At 36.4% G+C, this 15,500-nt stretch overlaps 1 protein-coding gene across 1 annotated transcript; it reads right to left on the reverse strand.

The window, feature by feature from the left end:
- Positions 1–10,349: 10,349 nt before the first annotated feature.
- On the reverse strand, positions 10,350–14,983 carry LOC127651835 (zinc finger protein 229-like). Its single transcript, XM_052137868.1, has 3 exons — positions 14,262–14,983; positions 14,051–14,175; positions 10,350–12,616 (listed from the first exon to the last, which is right to left on the reverse strand). The coding sequence occupies exons 1-3, from the start codon at positions 14,542–14,544 to the stop codon at positions 11,504–11,506; spliced, it is 1,521 nt and encodes a 506-aa protein (XP_051993828.1). The 5' UTR covers positions 14,545–14,983; the 3' UTR covers positions 10,350–11,503.
- Positions 14,984–15,500: the final 517 nt, after the last annotated feature.

Consider the following 15,500-nt stretch of genomic DNA (forward strand, 5'->3'; position numbering starts at 1 on the left):
ACTGCCAATGCAAAACCCTTAAATGTGTGGGAGGGAACTGCACTTGCAAAAAGCATAAGCTACCATGCACAGAATTGTGTCATTGTTTAAACTGTGACAATCAACCATAAATGGCTTATATAACTCCATGACTACCACTATAAAGTTGATTTGAAATCATTTCTTTGTTTTGCTTTGCACTCTTTTTAGCTGATAATTAGTCTAGCTTACTTGTAGCCTAGGTAGCTTGCTATAAACCAATCCAACCTTGACTTACCTGTCAAATTATTTCCTACTGTCTTCCCGTTTAAATATTTACCCGTAATTATCCCGTATTTGAATACTCTTTGCTTCGTTCATTGTGTATGTACCGAATGATTTGGATTAGCCTAAACAACATACCGTTAGACCTAGCTTTACTGCTCCACTACCAACATTCTTTCGTGGCTACTGTTCTCATCAACGACAACGCATATATTCACGACGAAGTATAGCTTGCAGTCTTAAATACAACTTATATGAAAAGCATTAAGATATAGGGGTGTATAATCATTGTAAAACAAATGTTACCTTGACGTTGTCTTGCCGAGACACACCGGTCTCTCCAGGTTGGGTTGTAGACTTTGGCTTCAGACTGACGCGGGTCACGCGACGCCGGTTCAACGAATAACGTGATTGGCCAAATCAATTCAACAAGGTAACAACACAAGCGTTGATTGGATCTCACTCCGGCCAACGTTTGTGATCAGCTAGCGAAATTAAATCTATTTTTATACTTTAATGTGCAACAATTGGCGTTGGAAACAATCGGTAATCTTTTTGTGAATTATTCATACAGACAAATAAAAAAATGAGCCAGACAGCTGCTGGGTAACTATCAAATCAAAAACTAAACGAGATAGACGGATTCGGCCCACCGCCTACTATTGGAATTATCTTTCCAATCTTTTTTTTTTTTTTATTTATTTATTTTTTTATTGAACAATAACAATTTACAAAAACAAATAGGGAACAATCAAATGCCAAATACAAATATACACTTTTTTTTTTTTTTTAAATCTCCATCCTAAATGTCCATATGTGTATATATTACATACAATAACAACAAACAAAACAAAATTTATTAACTATTATCTAGGGGGTGCAAGGAAACATTTAAAAAAAAAAAAAAAAAATTTAAATCTTACCAAACTTAAAAGGAAAGAGACTCATACATGGATTTATACAATTCTTCAAGGGTTTGATTCTCTTTGGATAAATGTTTTAAAGATTCTAAATAATTTTTGCATTCATTTTTAAAGTAATTTAAAGAGGGCTTACTGTTATTCCACTTACTTTTGTGTATATGGTATTTACCCATTGTAATAATAATGTTCAAAGTATAAGACAACTTTTTGAAAACCCATCTGCATAAACCAAAATCTGAAACAAATTTAGTGATGGAATATCAGTGTTGATATCAATGTTTAACCAACTGAAAAGATCCTGCCAGAATTCCAATATTACTGGACAAGAATAAAATAAATGATCAATGGTTTCGGGCTCTACTAAGCAAAAAACACAAGGATCTACTTCAAAACGGAATCTTTTACGCAAAACCTCAGCAGCGGGATACACTTTATTAATAATCCTAAACTGAATATCCTTCATTTTAGGTAGTATTGGCCATTTAAGGTACTTACAGAATTTGTTTTTAAAAGTTTCATTTTCAAATTGTTTAAATTTTGAAGGTTTATTGTAATCTGAAAACAACTTACATTTTAATACATTCCCTATTACTTTATTACTACATTTTTTGTCTCCAATATATACTTCTCCAATCTTTAACTCGGGCAGTTTAACAGTTACCTTTGAGTATGTAAGAGTGCTTTGGATTTGTTGTTTTAAAGCAAGAGGAATGGCTTTACACAGTGTATTAAATTCTCTAATGGAACATTTTATCTCAAATTTCTCCATGAATGCATTATGTTGAATAATTAGACCTGTTTCATCTAAAAGATCAACAACATGTATAACATTTTTCCCATACCACTCCTTTTTGAATACTGACTTTCTATTTATTGTAATGGTTCTATTATTCCACAATGTGGAACAATGTGGTGAAACATTTTGAGTGAATATCAATTTCCAGTAGTACAGAATCTGCTTGTGGAATTTTGAAAGCTTAACTGACAATTTGGAAACCTCAAAATCACATTTCAGCAAAAAATCTAGTCCTCCAACTTGCTCGAATATAGATTTTGGAATATGATACCACATTGAGTTGGGTTGTGCTAAATACATTTTAATCCAATTCAGTTTAAGTACTCCAACCATCGATTCAAATTCAGAGGCTTTTAGACCTCCCTTTTTATAATCTTTAATTATCTGAGATTTTTTAATATAATGAGTTTTGTTTTTCCATATAAAATTAAACAAAATAGAATTTACCTTTTTTATCAGTTGAGGAGAAACATACAGAGAGTAACATGGGTAAATCAGTTTAGATATGCCTTCTGCTTTGGTCAAGAGTATTCTGCCCATGATAGACAGATCTCTCATAAGCCAATGATTAAGGGATTTTTTCATACTATCAATTCTCTCTTCTATATTTACTAATTCTCTCATATGAATTTCTTTAACCATTTTTAAACCTAAGTATTTCACTTCAGATTGAACAGGTATGGATTCCATATTTTCTTTACTATTGGAATTATCGTAAATATGAGTTTCCCACTTGGAAGTTGCACAAGAATGACACCCTCAAGTTCTGGGAAACTCAGAGATAATTTTGAGGTTCCGATATGGGAGGAGTCCTAAACTTTCAACATGGAGGAGGAGAGATCAGTGTCTATACTGAATGACAGGTTTTGTTAATTTTTCGAGAAACAGTTAATCATTAGCGCTTGGCGTTTTGGTCATATTAATTTATGTATATCAGCGACCATTATATGTATGTTGTACATTTTTACACAGTGAAAATAGCTTGAATTTGACCAAAAATGCCGTTATCATCAACAAGCTGACTGAGTACTGTATTATGCTGTCAAAATAAAAGTTCCTCAAGAAAAATGAATGAATGAACCTGAAACAAAAACTTGAACACAACGTACTCATAATTTCCACTTCAGAAGTGGAAAATAGGATAATTCCAATAGCAAATGAGGGTGCATGTAAACGTAGCCACTGAGGCACTTACAATGGAAGTGAATTTGGACAATTTTTGGAGGGTTATTTAAAATAAAAAGTATTGTAAAAAAATATATATATTATTTGAGCAGTAAAATGGTTTAAATTGTGTTTTTTACAGTCGTTTTAGGGTTTGTTGTCATTACATCAGCTTGGAAACAAAGTTGTTAAATTAGCTATAACGTTTCACAGAAAAGGTTAGTACTTGATTTTATCACACTAAAATCATGTTATCATGATATAGTTTTTAAAAAGTGAGTATTTTAACATTTAAAAATTGGCCCCTATTCACTTCCATTGTAAATCCCTCACTTTTTATTAAAGAAAAGGAGGGGCAAGTCAAAATTAATTTTGTGGTAATCAAGGTTATGCCAAAAATGCTATCAACAGAGCTTAAATTTTATTGAACTTTGAATATTTTTTAAGTCCTTTTAAAAAAAAATCCCTGCCAAGTATGTGGGGATGTGTACGAAGAATGGTAATCCCCAAAAACAAAAGAAGAAAAATGTGAACGTAAAAGCCAATTTTTACAGATTTCAATTGAATTGTGTAATTGTGTACTTATAAGTATGGTATATATGTTAGAATACTGTTTGAAGCCAATTTGGTATATAATTATTATAATGGCTCTTATTCTTCATCACAGCTAAGCATTATGTCCACACTAATTAACATGTAATTAAAGAGAGAGGGATTGCCTTTTTAAAATCAATATAATTTACTGTTGACCATAAGAACAACACGTAATACTCTAAAAGAGTCAGTTCTTTGCATACGTTTATTGTGACCCACAGGCCTAAATATTAATAATAATAATAATAAAAATGAAATTTTATTCAAGGACCCAAGGATGCTTTATAAAGCATAGGCGAATAAAACATTTCACACAATGTAATTCCAAGCATGTAAGCAAGCAAGACACAGGTACAGAGTTTATCCAAGTTTATAATGGACAGGAAGGGCCGTAGCAAGGTATTCTGGGCCCCCTGACTATATATTGGTCAGGGCCCCTTTCTTATTAAAAAAATTAAGTTTAGAATTTGTTGTGAATCTGTGGGTCCCTAGAATCTTTACCAACTTTCACCCCACTAGCTATGGCCCTGAGGACAGGTGAAGAGTAGCCCCAAAAATAGATTGCGGTGGTGACTGTAATATCCAAACAGTAAACAATAAGTTATAATGACAATGCAGGTAAATCCAAAATGTTCATGCAAGGGAAAATCACAAAGAGTGTTGATGAGACATGACAGCAGGTTGAGCACAGCGTAAACACGATGATATTAGATCCGCATTGATGATTAAAGATTCAAACAGCGAGACAGTAAAAAATCAATACTACAATAATCCAAGCATCTATGACATACACACACACACAAAAACAGTGAGGAAAGCACAAACAAGCAACGTACTATACATATTAAATATAATATTAAATGTTAAATCTGTTTCATCAAGTTGCAAACACTTATTACTTAAAAGTGGACATTAAGAAAACAGAATCAGTAAGTCATTAAAAAATTACACAAAAAAATTAAAAGGACAAATCATGACTCGACGTGATGCCATGCGATGATCGGACGTGTGAACGGCGAGCTCTGTGCACTTTGCTAGCTTTAATACGTTTTATGACAAAAACCTGTGAGATTGGATACACTCTGTTCCATAACTGTTCTAGGAGGATAATATGTCAAAGAATTCAAAATCCTCCGGCTCTGGAGACATTAAAAGACACTTACGTCAGCCTGGGAGTCGATTTGGTTGGGGAGGTGCGGTGAATGCAGCAGGAGATGCTGAACATGTCGGCAATGCTGATGAAGGTCGTTGCTGACTTGGAGGATCTTGCTGTGATACGTTGATCGATCACTGCCATGGAGGCGAAGTTCACTGATGTGGTTAAAAGAGTGGGGGATGTCGAGAAAAGGATTGATTACCTGGAGTCATCGGAGAGGGAATTATCTGCTAATCCGCTAGCAACCAATGTGGATTTGGAGCATGTCTGGGAGAAGTTGGAGGACATGGAAAACCGTAGCCGGCAGAATAACGTCTGTATCATTGGAGTCCCAGAGGGAGTTGAGGGACAGGCTATGGTGAAATTCCTGAATGGGCTCTTTCTGCTCGACATAACAGGCCATAAGCTGGAAATCAAGCGAGCCCACAGGGTTCCTGCTCGGCGATCTGCGGAGGGAGACAGGCCCCAATCAATTATGGACAAATTTCTGAGATCATCCACTAAAGATCTTGTGTTACGCGAGGAGAAAAGGAAGTCTTTCTTGGAAGAACCACAGCATTTTTCTGTTCCCAGACTTTGCGAAACCGACAAGAGAGAAACGTGATCGAGGAATGCAAGAAACAGTTACATCAATGGAAGGTTGCTTTTGCACTGATATTCCCGGCCAAACTGATTGCTAAGAATGGCTGTAAAACATTCACATGCCCATAGCAAGCAATGTTATTAATAAAGTCAACGGAGTGAGTAAGTCATCTTGTTGTACTCACATTGTACATTGCTCACTGAATATTCGCTTGACTCTTTGGGGAATCTGCACACTTTTTTGTGCTGGTTCATTCTAGCGGCTGGAGTTTGTTTTGTGTTTTGGCTATTCAGAGCAAGACAGTCATACTTTGACAAGGCAGGGAAACCTCTGGCTAGATAACAGAGAGAGAGAATACAAAAACAGAGAATCTTTTTCTACCATTCCCTCAGTGAAATTTGTTGGTGGTGAAATAATTACTTCGGCCATTAATATTAATAACGCTTGTAAAGAATTCTATCTTGATCTCTATAGTTCCACATATTCTCTACTGATGAAGATATTGTAAACTTTATGGGACCATTAGAATTTCCTAAATGTTTTTTTTTCTTTTTTTTTTCTTGATTCTAAGATAACCTTGGAGGAGCTTGTCAAGGTAATTAAGGCCTTGTCTACAGGCAAGTCTCCGGGGCATGTCGACTTTGCTGCTGAATTTTTGAGATCTTATGATACAGATCTGGCTCCATTTTTGCAAGAAGTTTATATGGAATCATTAAAGAATAGAAAGCTTCCGCCAACCTTGACGCAATCCTGGATCAGTCTGATTGTTAAAAAGGACAAGGATCCAAGCGAGAGTAAGAGTTACTGTCCAATTTCCCTGATCCAGCTAGACGTTAAAATACTGTAAAAAATGTTTTGCTAACCGATTAAGTAAAGTTATGACATCTCTTATATATATATATATAGATCAGGTGGGGTGTATTCTAGGCCATAGCTCTTCTGATAACATTAGACGTCTTATCAATATGTGAGTGGTGGTGGCTTAGTGGGCTAAAGCACTGAACTGGTAAGTAGAAGGTTGTCGGTTCGAACCCCACAGCCACCACCATTGTGTCCTTGAGCAAGGCACTTAACTCCAGGTTGCTCCGGGGGGGATTGTCCCTGTAATAAGTGCACTGTAAGTCGCTTTGTATAAAAGCATCTGCCAAATGCGTAAATGTAAATGTGTGGTCAGTGGCGAATGATCAGGCTTCGGTCTCACTTGATGCTGAAAATGCACTTGGTATGGTAGAATGGGATTATCTTTTTAATATTTTGGAAATGTATGGGTTCAGGAATACTTTTATTGGATGGATTATGTTACTTTATAGACACCCGGTAGCGGGGGTACAAATAAATGGATTAAATTCAGATTATTTTACTCTGATAGGGGCATCCGGAAGGGTTGCCCTCTTTCCCCATTATTGTTCTGTCTTGCCCTGGAACCATTAGCAGCCACGATAAGAAAGGAGGATGATTTTCCAGGAGTGATGACGAGAGGTGTGGTCATAAGCTTTTGCTTGACGCAGATGATATTTTATTATTCGTCTCCGACTCCACTAGATCTGTGCCTTGCCTCCAAGAATCATTAATTCCTTTTCTAAGTTCTCAGGAGTTAATTTATATAAATCCGAAGCTTTGGCTCTGACCGCGTACTGCCCAGTAACACCTTTTCAGCCAGGCGCCTTCCAGTGGCCCAAACAGGGCATTAAGTATTTGGGTATTTTATTTCCAGCAAATTTGTGTTATTTAGTTAGAGTTAATTTTGACCTTTTAATAAAAGGGTTTTCGAGCGATGTGGGCAGGTTGGTTTCATTACATTTATCTATTATTGGGAAGGTTAATGCTATTAAAATGAATTGTATTCCAAAATTCAACTACCTGCTACAGTCTCTCCCTGTAGATGTCTCCCTCTCTTATCTCAAGCAATTTGATAGCATAGCGAAGTCCTTCATTTGGAATAGTAAACGTCCCAGAAGCCTTTCTATCAAACTAACCGGAGAAGTTAAGTTACACCCCGTTATCTCGCATTTGAGCACGGTATGGACAAAAGTGTCCAGAGTGTTTAATTCAGACAGTTATTAACATGTTGCTTCAAGCATATGGTTAAACCCTAAATTATGTATTAATAAGTCCCTTTTCTGCTTTACAGAGTGGATAGTGAGGGAGGTTCAAACACTTGGTGACCTATATGAGAGTTGAGATCCTTTGAAAATATGGTTCATTATTTTTGGATTGCCAGGTCTCAAATCTTTAGGTATTTACAACTGCACCACCTGCTCTGTACTATTGTTGGGAGTAGCGTACACCCCTCTAAAACGGCAGATACTCTGGGAGTGGTGATTACTGCTTTTTGAAAAGGTCATGAGGCATCAGTGTATTACTCCCTGCTAATTCAGAGTCCCGGGGATGGAGCTTCAACTTCTCTCAAGAGATTATGGGAGAAAGATTCAAACTTGGTATTGGAGGAGGGAGTGTGGGCTAGAACTCTAAAAAACATCAAGTCTACATCTAGAGATGCAAGGGTGCACTTTATGCAATTTAAGATTTTACATAGATTCTATTGGACCCCTCTAGATTGTATAGGCTTGGTCTGAAAAATGCCAATCAGAAGATGGGGACACAACCCATGATATTTGGTGGTGTGTAAAGATCCAAGAATTTTGGTTGAGGGTTCACAGTTTTATGTGACGTACTGGGCACTCAAATTTCATTTTGCCCTTGACTCTGTATTTTAGGCAAGGGGCGGTCATTAATATAGGGGATAAATGCATAAAAAACTGGGTCCTAAACAGTTTTATGATCAGCAGACAGGACATGCTTAGGGGATGGAAGTTGGCTGGAGCACAATCATTTCAGTAGTGGTGCAGAGATGGGCAGGGTAGCGGCATTTGAAGAAATGTCATATAGAAGGCAAGGCAACTGGGATTTATTTAATAAGAAATGGGGCAGTTATTTGGCCTTTTTGGAAGGCTCTCGGGGAGGGGCAGTGAAGAGAGATTTATAGTTTTAAATGTTTGTGATTATTATTATTATTTTATATATTTATATATATATATATATATATATATATATATATATACACACACACACACACACACACACACACACACACACACACACAACATGTGCACAGGCAACAATAAAGGTCAGGAGAAACTTTTTTATTTTATTTAAAATGAACATTACAAAATGACAAATGCCACAACAAAACAGAAACTAAAGACACAACAGTGCATTTTGGGGGAAAGGTTTCAAAGATTTAAGAGATCTTGCTCTGTAGTCCAATTTGAATATTTGGTCCATTTTAAATGTTATGTTATTGATTGGAGCCCACTTCACTTAGATTTGTCATTTTCGCAGGAATAAAGAAAATATTTTTTTTTTACCAGTTTAATTACATTAATATAGCCAATTAAAATAATACATACCTGAATTACCAAAAATCTATTTATCAGTGTGTAAACGGCTGTTGTATCATATCAGCCTGAATATGTACCCTCCAAAAGACACTGAAACATGCTATGTAACTATAATGTATTTTAAAACACTCACTTGATATTTAACAGGTGCTTTCATAGGTCACTTCAACCACTGACATTTGAATATCATCATGTAACCCTGTTAACCCTAAGGACATACTTCAATATTTTACTGTCACAATCCATAAGCTAAATCAAACATTTAGTTTCATGTTCTACAAAAATATTACTGACATAGGGCATTGATGCATGAGCAAGAAAATAGTTTTACTTAAATGTTTCATCAGGTGTGAGATATTAAAAATAGTATAGCCAGCCACCAAATCAAAAACAATCTAGCAGTCGTGTAAACAACCTAGCTTGAAAACAACCCATAAGGCGGTCACAGTAATGAGAACTGCATCAGTTGAGAACTAAAGCTACAGATATGAATATACAAACAAAACAAAATGAATCTAATTTCACAGTAAATGTAAAGGAATGTTCCGGATTCAGTACAATTTAAGCCCAATTGACAGCATTTGTGGCATAATGTTGATTACCGCAAAAATTAATTTAGACTCTTCCCTCCTTTAAAACAAAAAAGCAAAAATGGAGGTTACAATGAGGCACTTACAATGAAAATGAATGCAGAAATGTGGAATGTGAAAGCAGAAATGTGAAGCTTATAATTTTATAAAAGCACTTACATTCATTTTCTGTTAAAACTCATGTATTATTTGAGCTGTAAAGTTGTTTAAATCATAATTTTTTACTGTTTAGGATTTTAGGTTTTGTTAACATTATATCATCATGGCAATGATGTAAAATTGGCCTTAACATTACACAGAAAAGCTTATTTAGCAATTTTATCACTCTAAAATCATGTTAACATGCATACTGTTTACATCTTGTAGCTAAACTTTTGAAACAGCATGTATTTAACATTAAACAATTGGCTCCCATTCACTTTCATTGTAAGTGCCTCGCTTTATGCTACAAATGCCGTCTATTGAGCTTAACTTGTATTGAACCAGGAATATTATTTTAAGAAGTTTCAAAAAAGTTTTTTTCGATCAAAAAAAAGTCCCATGTAAAATGATACAAACAACCAAATCGCACAAGAAAGCAGGGAAAAATTCCAAAAACTTGAGTGAATCTCACAAAAACATCATATCATGGGTAAAGAAACTGCAATTATAAGTATACATCATGGTTGTGTTTAGTATTTGTTTCCAGACAGGATGATTTTCATTTCACGTTACAGTAATGAGAGTTTTTGGGGGGAAATGTGCTTAAAGGGATAGTTCACAAAAAAAAAAAAACTTTTCTCATCACTTACTCACCTTCATGCCATCCCAGATGTGTATGACTTTCTTTCTTCTGCTGAACACAAATGAAGAGTTTTAGATGAATATACAACGACTCCAGTGGTTAAATCCATGTCTTCTGAAGAAATATGAAAGGTGTGGGTGAGAAAAACTTCATTATTTTAGATCTTTTTAAGTATAAATCTCTACTTTCACTTCCAAATTCTTCTTCTTTTGTTTTTGACGATTCCCAGTCTTCATGCAAATTGCCACCTACAGGTACGGGAGGAGAATTTATAGTAAAAATGTAATGAAATATCAAATTGTTTCTCATCCACACCTATAATATTGCTAAAGAAAATATGGATTTAACCACTGGAGTCATATGGATACATTTTATGCTGCCTTTATGTGCTTTATGGAGCTTCAAATTTCCAACCAAAAATCAACTTGCATTGAGTGGACACACAGAGATAAAATATTCTTCTAAAAATCTTTGTGTTCTCAGAAGAATAGAAAGTCATGGGATGGCATGAGGGTGAGTAAATTATGAGACTATTTTAATTTATGGAAATATACTTGTCATGAATATAATGTCATGATGCAAACAATCTTGGTCCTAAAAATAGGCTTCATTTATGCAAATAATATAATAGGTAAAATATCATTTCTTAAAGCAGGAAAAGTGTCCTGCTTTATTTTTCTTCCCATATGTATCTGTGATGGTGGGGGCATGGTCGAGCACCAGTTTGTGAATGGAGAGCGAGTTTGTGAGAGGAGAGCGGTAAGGATTATCACCTGTGGGAAATTATCTCTGACAGCTGATTTGTGTTACAGTGAGAGCTGGAGGGAGATAAAGGGTTCACCCAGAGCCACAGTGGAGGGAGAGAGAGGAATCAGAGTCCCAAGATGAGTGTGAGTCAAGAATTATTGTTGTGTTTATCATTGAGCTACGGAGTGTTTCTTTTGTTGGTGTGTGTGCTGGAAAATAAACGACGCTAAAGAGCATGCGCTGGTTCTCACTTCCTCATTTTGCCCTCGAAACTGACCTGAGATCTGTCACAGTATCATTATATGATTGGAAATTGCCCCTGAGTGATTTAGTCATTTGTCTCTCTATGAAAATGAGGTTTGAAAATTAGCATGAGTTCCAATCTGATGTATGATATTAAAAATAATTCAGCCAGTCAACAAAACAAAGAGCCTCCACATATCTCCTGTGTGTGAGACCGATAAATGAAGGACGTATTCCTTTAGTGGCAGATTCATTGTACACCAATTACAGATCCACTTGTCATATATTGGAGTGTATGAATTCAGAGTGAATTCTCTGATGTCTTTTCAAGTTGCATTTCTGGGTAAACCTTTTTCCACAGTCTGTGCAGATGTAAGGTCTCTCACCTGTGTGGACCCTGCGGTGAGCTTTCAAGTTACTCAGTTTTGTGAAGCTCCGGCCACAGATTGTACAGCAGAACTGCCTATCTCCTGTGTGGATCTGTTGGTGAACTCGAAGGTGGCACAGGTGAGTAAAGCCTTTTCCACACTGGTTGCAATTGTGCATGGTCCTCTCCGAATGGTGCCGCATGTCTCCCTGAACCCTCACACTGACCACTTGTGGGAGACTCCTTTCTGGGTGCACAGTGCTGAAGCTTCTTTCACCTGTACCAGCTCCCTCAGGGTATTGATGAACTTGAGAGGGTTTTGATCCAGGAAGGCCTTTGCAGATAGAATGCACCCTGTTTACATCAATGGCACCTTGATCTGATACAACCGCATTGGGGTGTACAACAACGTTTGTGTTCTTCCTAACAGGCGATCTCAGATGCTGCATGGCTTGTGGCGCAAGGCCTTGAACCATGACAGGAGGTGCAGCACGTGGAGCTCGCTCCTCAAATTGAGGTCTAGTTGAGATGGGATCTCCGGGCTGAAGTTCCAACTGAGTCTTTTTAGCATTGTTGTGAGAAGAAACCATTGGAGGCCTAATCCTCTCCATGTCTTCCCAGTCTGGTGGAAGCATCACTACAACTTCCTGTTTAATGGGTCCTGAATCTAGGCTGCCTACATGTGGTCTCAATCCCTGAGACTGAGAAGATGGTGAAGTCTTGACTGCTTCTGGCTGACAAGGAGGATCTGCTTTAGAACCAAACCATTTTGTCTGGTTCCTGTGTAACCCTTCATCCTCATTCCCAGGCTTCTCATTGCAAGATGTGCCACCACATGGTTTGTCCTTTAGTGGCCTGTGGTCAGAATCAGTATTGTTGAGTCCATTGGTTTCTTCCAACCGGCTTTGTGAATCCTGTTGTTTGTGTATTTGAGAGCACATTACTAAGCAAGCTTGATTGTCTCTAGCCACGGAGGCCTCCTCTTTCACTTCTCCTACATCCTTGGGTCCATCCACTTGAACAGCCTGCCAAGGACAAAATATTCATGAATGATGGACCATTTAAAACAAATTTACCTGTAACTTTTCAGTTTCAAACAAAACATCTTAGCAAACTAAAGTATTTTGACACACTTAGTTTATGAATTTCACTGCATAAATAACAAAATATCTGCTATCTTTCTTTAAAAGAAATCTCACCTGGTTTGATATCTTGTCTAATGCAGTTTTTTTTTTACTTTTACCTTGAAGGACCCTTGTTCCTAAAATATACTTTTTGTTATAAAAAATATTCCAAATTATTTATATTTGTATTAAGTTTATATTGTTTTTACCTTTTTATGGTCTTATTTTCACTATTAATGTTTAACCATTTAAATTAAATATAAATGTATTTGTATGGCATATTCACTATTATTATTATTATTATTATTCTAATGCAGCTTAACTGAGAATATGGCCTTACAACCCAAATTGAGCAAGCTAAAAATGATAGCTAAAGTTTCACACATTTTTAATAACAAACCTATATGTAGATTATTATTATTTAATTTTTAACAGTAAAAAATTAGGGAGGTCAATAGAACAAAATAATCCTGATTATTCTCGATTTCCAACCAGTCTTGAGAAAGCAGAATGAAACTTTTCACACTTAAATTGTTTTCAGATTTTCTGCAGACACACTAGCATCCTCTTGTGGCCCCATGGGTGTCCCTAGAGCCCGGTTTGAAAACCCCTGAGTAATAACATTCATACATTGTGTCTTACAGGAATAGTTCACCCAAAAATTAAAATTCTCTCAGTCGACTCACCCTCATGCCATCACAGACGTGTATGACTTTCTTTCTTCTGCTGAATACAAATGAAGATTTTTTTAGAGGAATATCTCAGCTTTGTAGGTCCATACAGAGTAAGTTAATGGTGACTAGCACTCAGAAGGTCCCAAAAGCACATAAAGGCAGCATAAAATTAATCCATACGACTCCAGCAATTAAATCCATATATTCAGAAATGATAAGTTCGGGTGAGAAACATATCAATATTTAAGTCATTTTTTTACTATAAATCTCCACTTTCACTTTCAAAATCTGAAAGAACATGAAAGTAAAAGTGAAGATTTATAGTAAAAAAGGACTTCAATATATGTTTCTAACCCAAATTTATCATATCACTTCTGGATATATGGATTTTCCACTGGAATTACTTTTATGCTGCCTTTATGTGCTTTTGGAGCTTCAACGCTCTGGTCACCATTCACTTGAATTGTATGGACCAACAAAGCTGAGATATTCCTCTAAAAATATTTGGTTTTGCTCAGCAGAAGAAAGAAAATCATACACATCTATGATAGCATGACGGTGAGTTAATTATGATTGGATTTTCATTTTTTGTTGAACTATCCTTTAAGTGTCCAAATACTTATGGCTCTACTGTATAATAGCATTAAAACATCAAACACACATTTTGCTGAGTTTCTAGGACAGTTGAAGGCTTCTCTTGGTTTGACATCATGCTTCCCTTGGCACTATGCCTCCAACTACTGTCAGAGGCATTCTCCTGCTTTAGAAGAAGGGGTTGGCCCAAACCTTTAAAAAGTGAACAGAGAAAAGATGAAGATTCAGTGACAGATTCCGGTCTATAGAAGAGCCTCAAGTCATTGCTTTATACTCACTGCTCTGTGTTTCTGGGCCTCTGTTTAGTATTCTCCTCTTGGAGATTGCTGACCGGCCACAGTCAACACATCGCACCCTCTTGAACCTCTCCCGTTCTCTCAGTTTGGCTTCTGACAATATCAGCCTCCTTCTCAACGCCTCCGCCTCGCGTTTCCCGCGATCCATCTGGTCCAAGAAGCTCTCCTCCACCAACCTGGTGACCTCGTACATGGTGGTCTTGAGGACAGTTTCCATGACCGCAGACAGCTGGGTCTGGAATGAGAGGACGAGTGTGTCCGTCATCCTCTATCTGACGTCCTCGAGTGTCGAAAACGGCGTACTTAATAGAAATCAATTAAACGCTGAGGGCATCGAGAGACGACTGACAGTTATCATTGATATTGATTTGTGTTTTAGCTGTTTTGTTTTATTAATTTAGAGCAAAGTCTAGACATGAACATTCTGGTTAACAATTTCACTCACACCAACAGGTGTACTCTGGCACTTTATACTTATATAGACAGTCATTCAAAGCTTGATTCATGAAATCCAAGCAGGTTTAACAGTGTTAGCACGTAGCTGAAAAGATTTACTTGACAGTACGAGCCGCAATAAGAAATAAATGCTCACTAAGCACGCATAACTCATCGGATAGCGCTTAGATGAATGCAGTAAATGCTATCAATTTTATTTTGTGTGAGCAACGGAATGTATCATTCAGCATGTCAGGACGGAGCGCGGCAGACGGACAATAATAATGTTGTTGTGGGTGACGTCACGAGTTGTACGGTGGCCTTGATGGACAGCACGGTAATCCTTCATTGTTTTCAAAGTTGAAAGGAGATAATACTATATGAAATTCAATATATCATGAATATATAAAATATAGAAATGTGTTCTGCATTATGAATTGCATTATAGATACTCCATAGTTTCCACACCTTGAACAACAATTTTCCATGCATTTTTTAAAACGACTGTTTTATATTGCAAATATATATTTTTATAATATATATTTGCGAAACGTTTACAGTTATTCCTGAATACTAAAAAGTTTAAAAAGAAAAAAGGTACAAATATAACTTTTTATTGCATTATTAATTACTGTTTTATAAATATTCTATGACAACACCTTATGACCAAAGAATTTCCATTACTTCCAATTAGTATTCCTAGTCGTTCCTGAACACTGACTTTTTTTTTAAATCATGTAATTACAAATATAACTTTTTACTGCATTATGAGTTAGTGTTTTATAA

The sequence above is a fragment of the Xyrauchen texanus genome, chromosome 11, assembly GCF_025860055.1.
Source record: "Xyrauchen texanus isolate HMW12.3.18 chromosome 11, RBS_HiC_50CHRs, whole genome shotgun sequence".
In the NCBI taxonomy this organism is placed as follows: domain Eukaryota; kingdom Metazoa; phylum Chordata; class Actinopteri; order Cypriniformes; family Catostomidae; genus Xyrauchen; species Xyrauchen texanus.

Coding starts and splice junctions, on each gene's coding strand:
- LOC127651835 (XM_052137868.1), bottom strand. CDS start 14,544: ATGACGGACACACTCGTCCTCTCATTCCAGACCCAGCTGTCTGCGGTC. Junction 14,176..14,261: donor AGGCCCAGAAACACAGAGCA/GTGAGTATAAAG, acceptor CACTTTTTAAAG/GTTTGGGCCAACCCCTTCTT. Junction 12,617..14,050: donor TCCTAGAAACTCAGCAAAAT/GTGTGTTTGATG, acceptor TGTCCTTGGCAG/GCTGTTCAAGTGGATGGACC.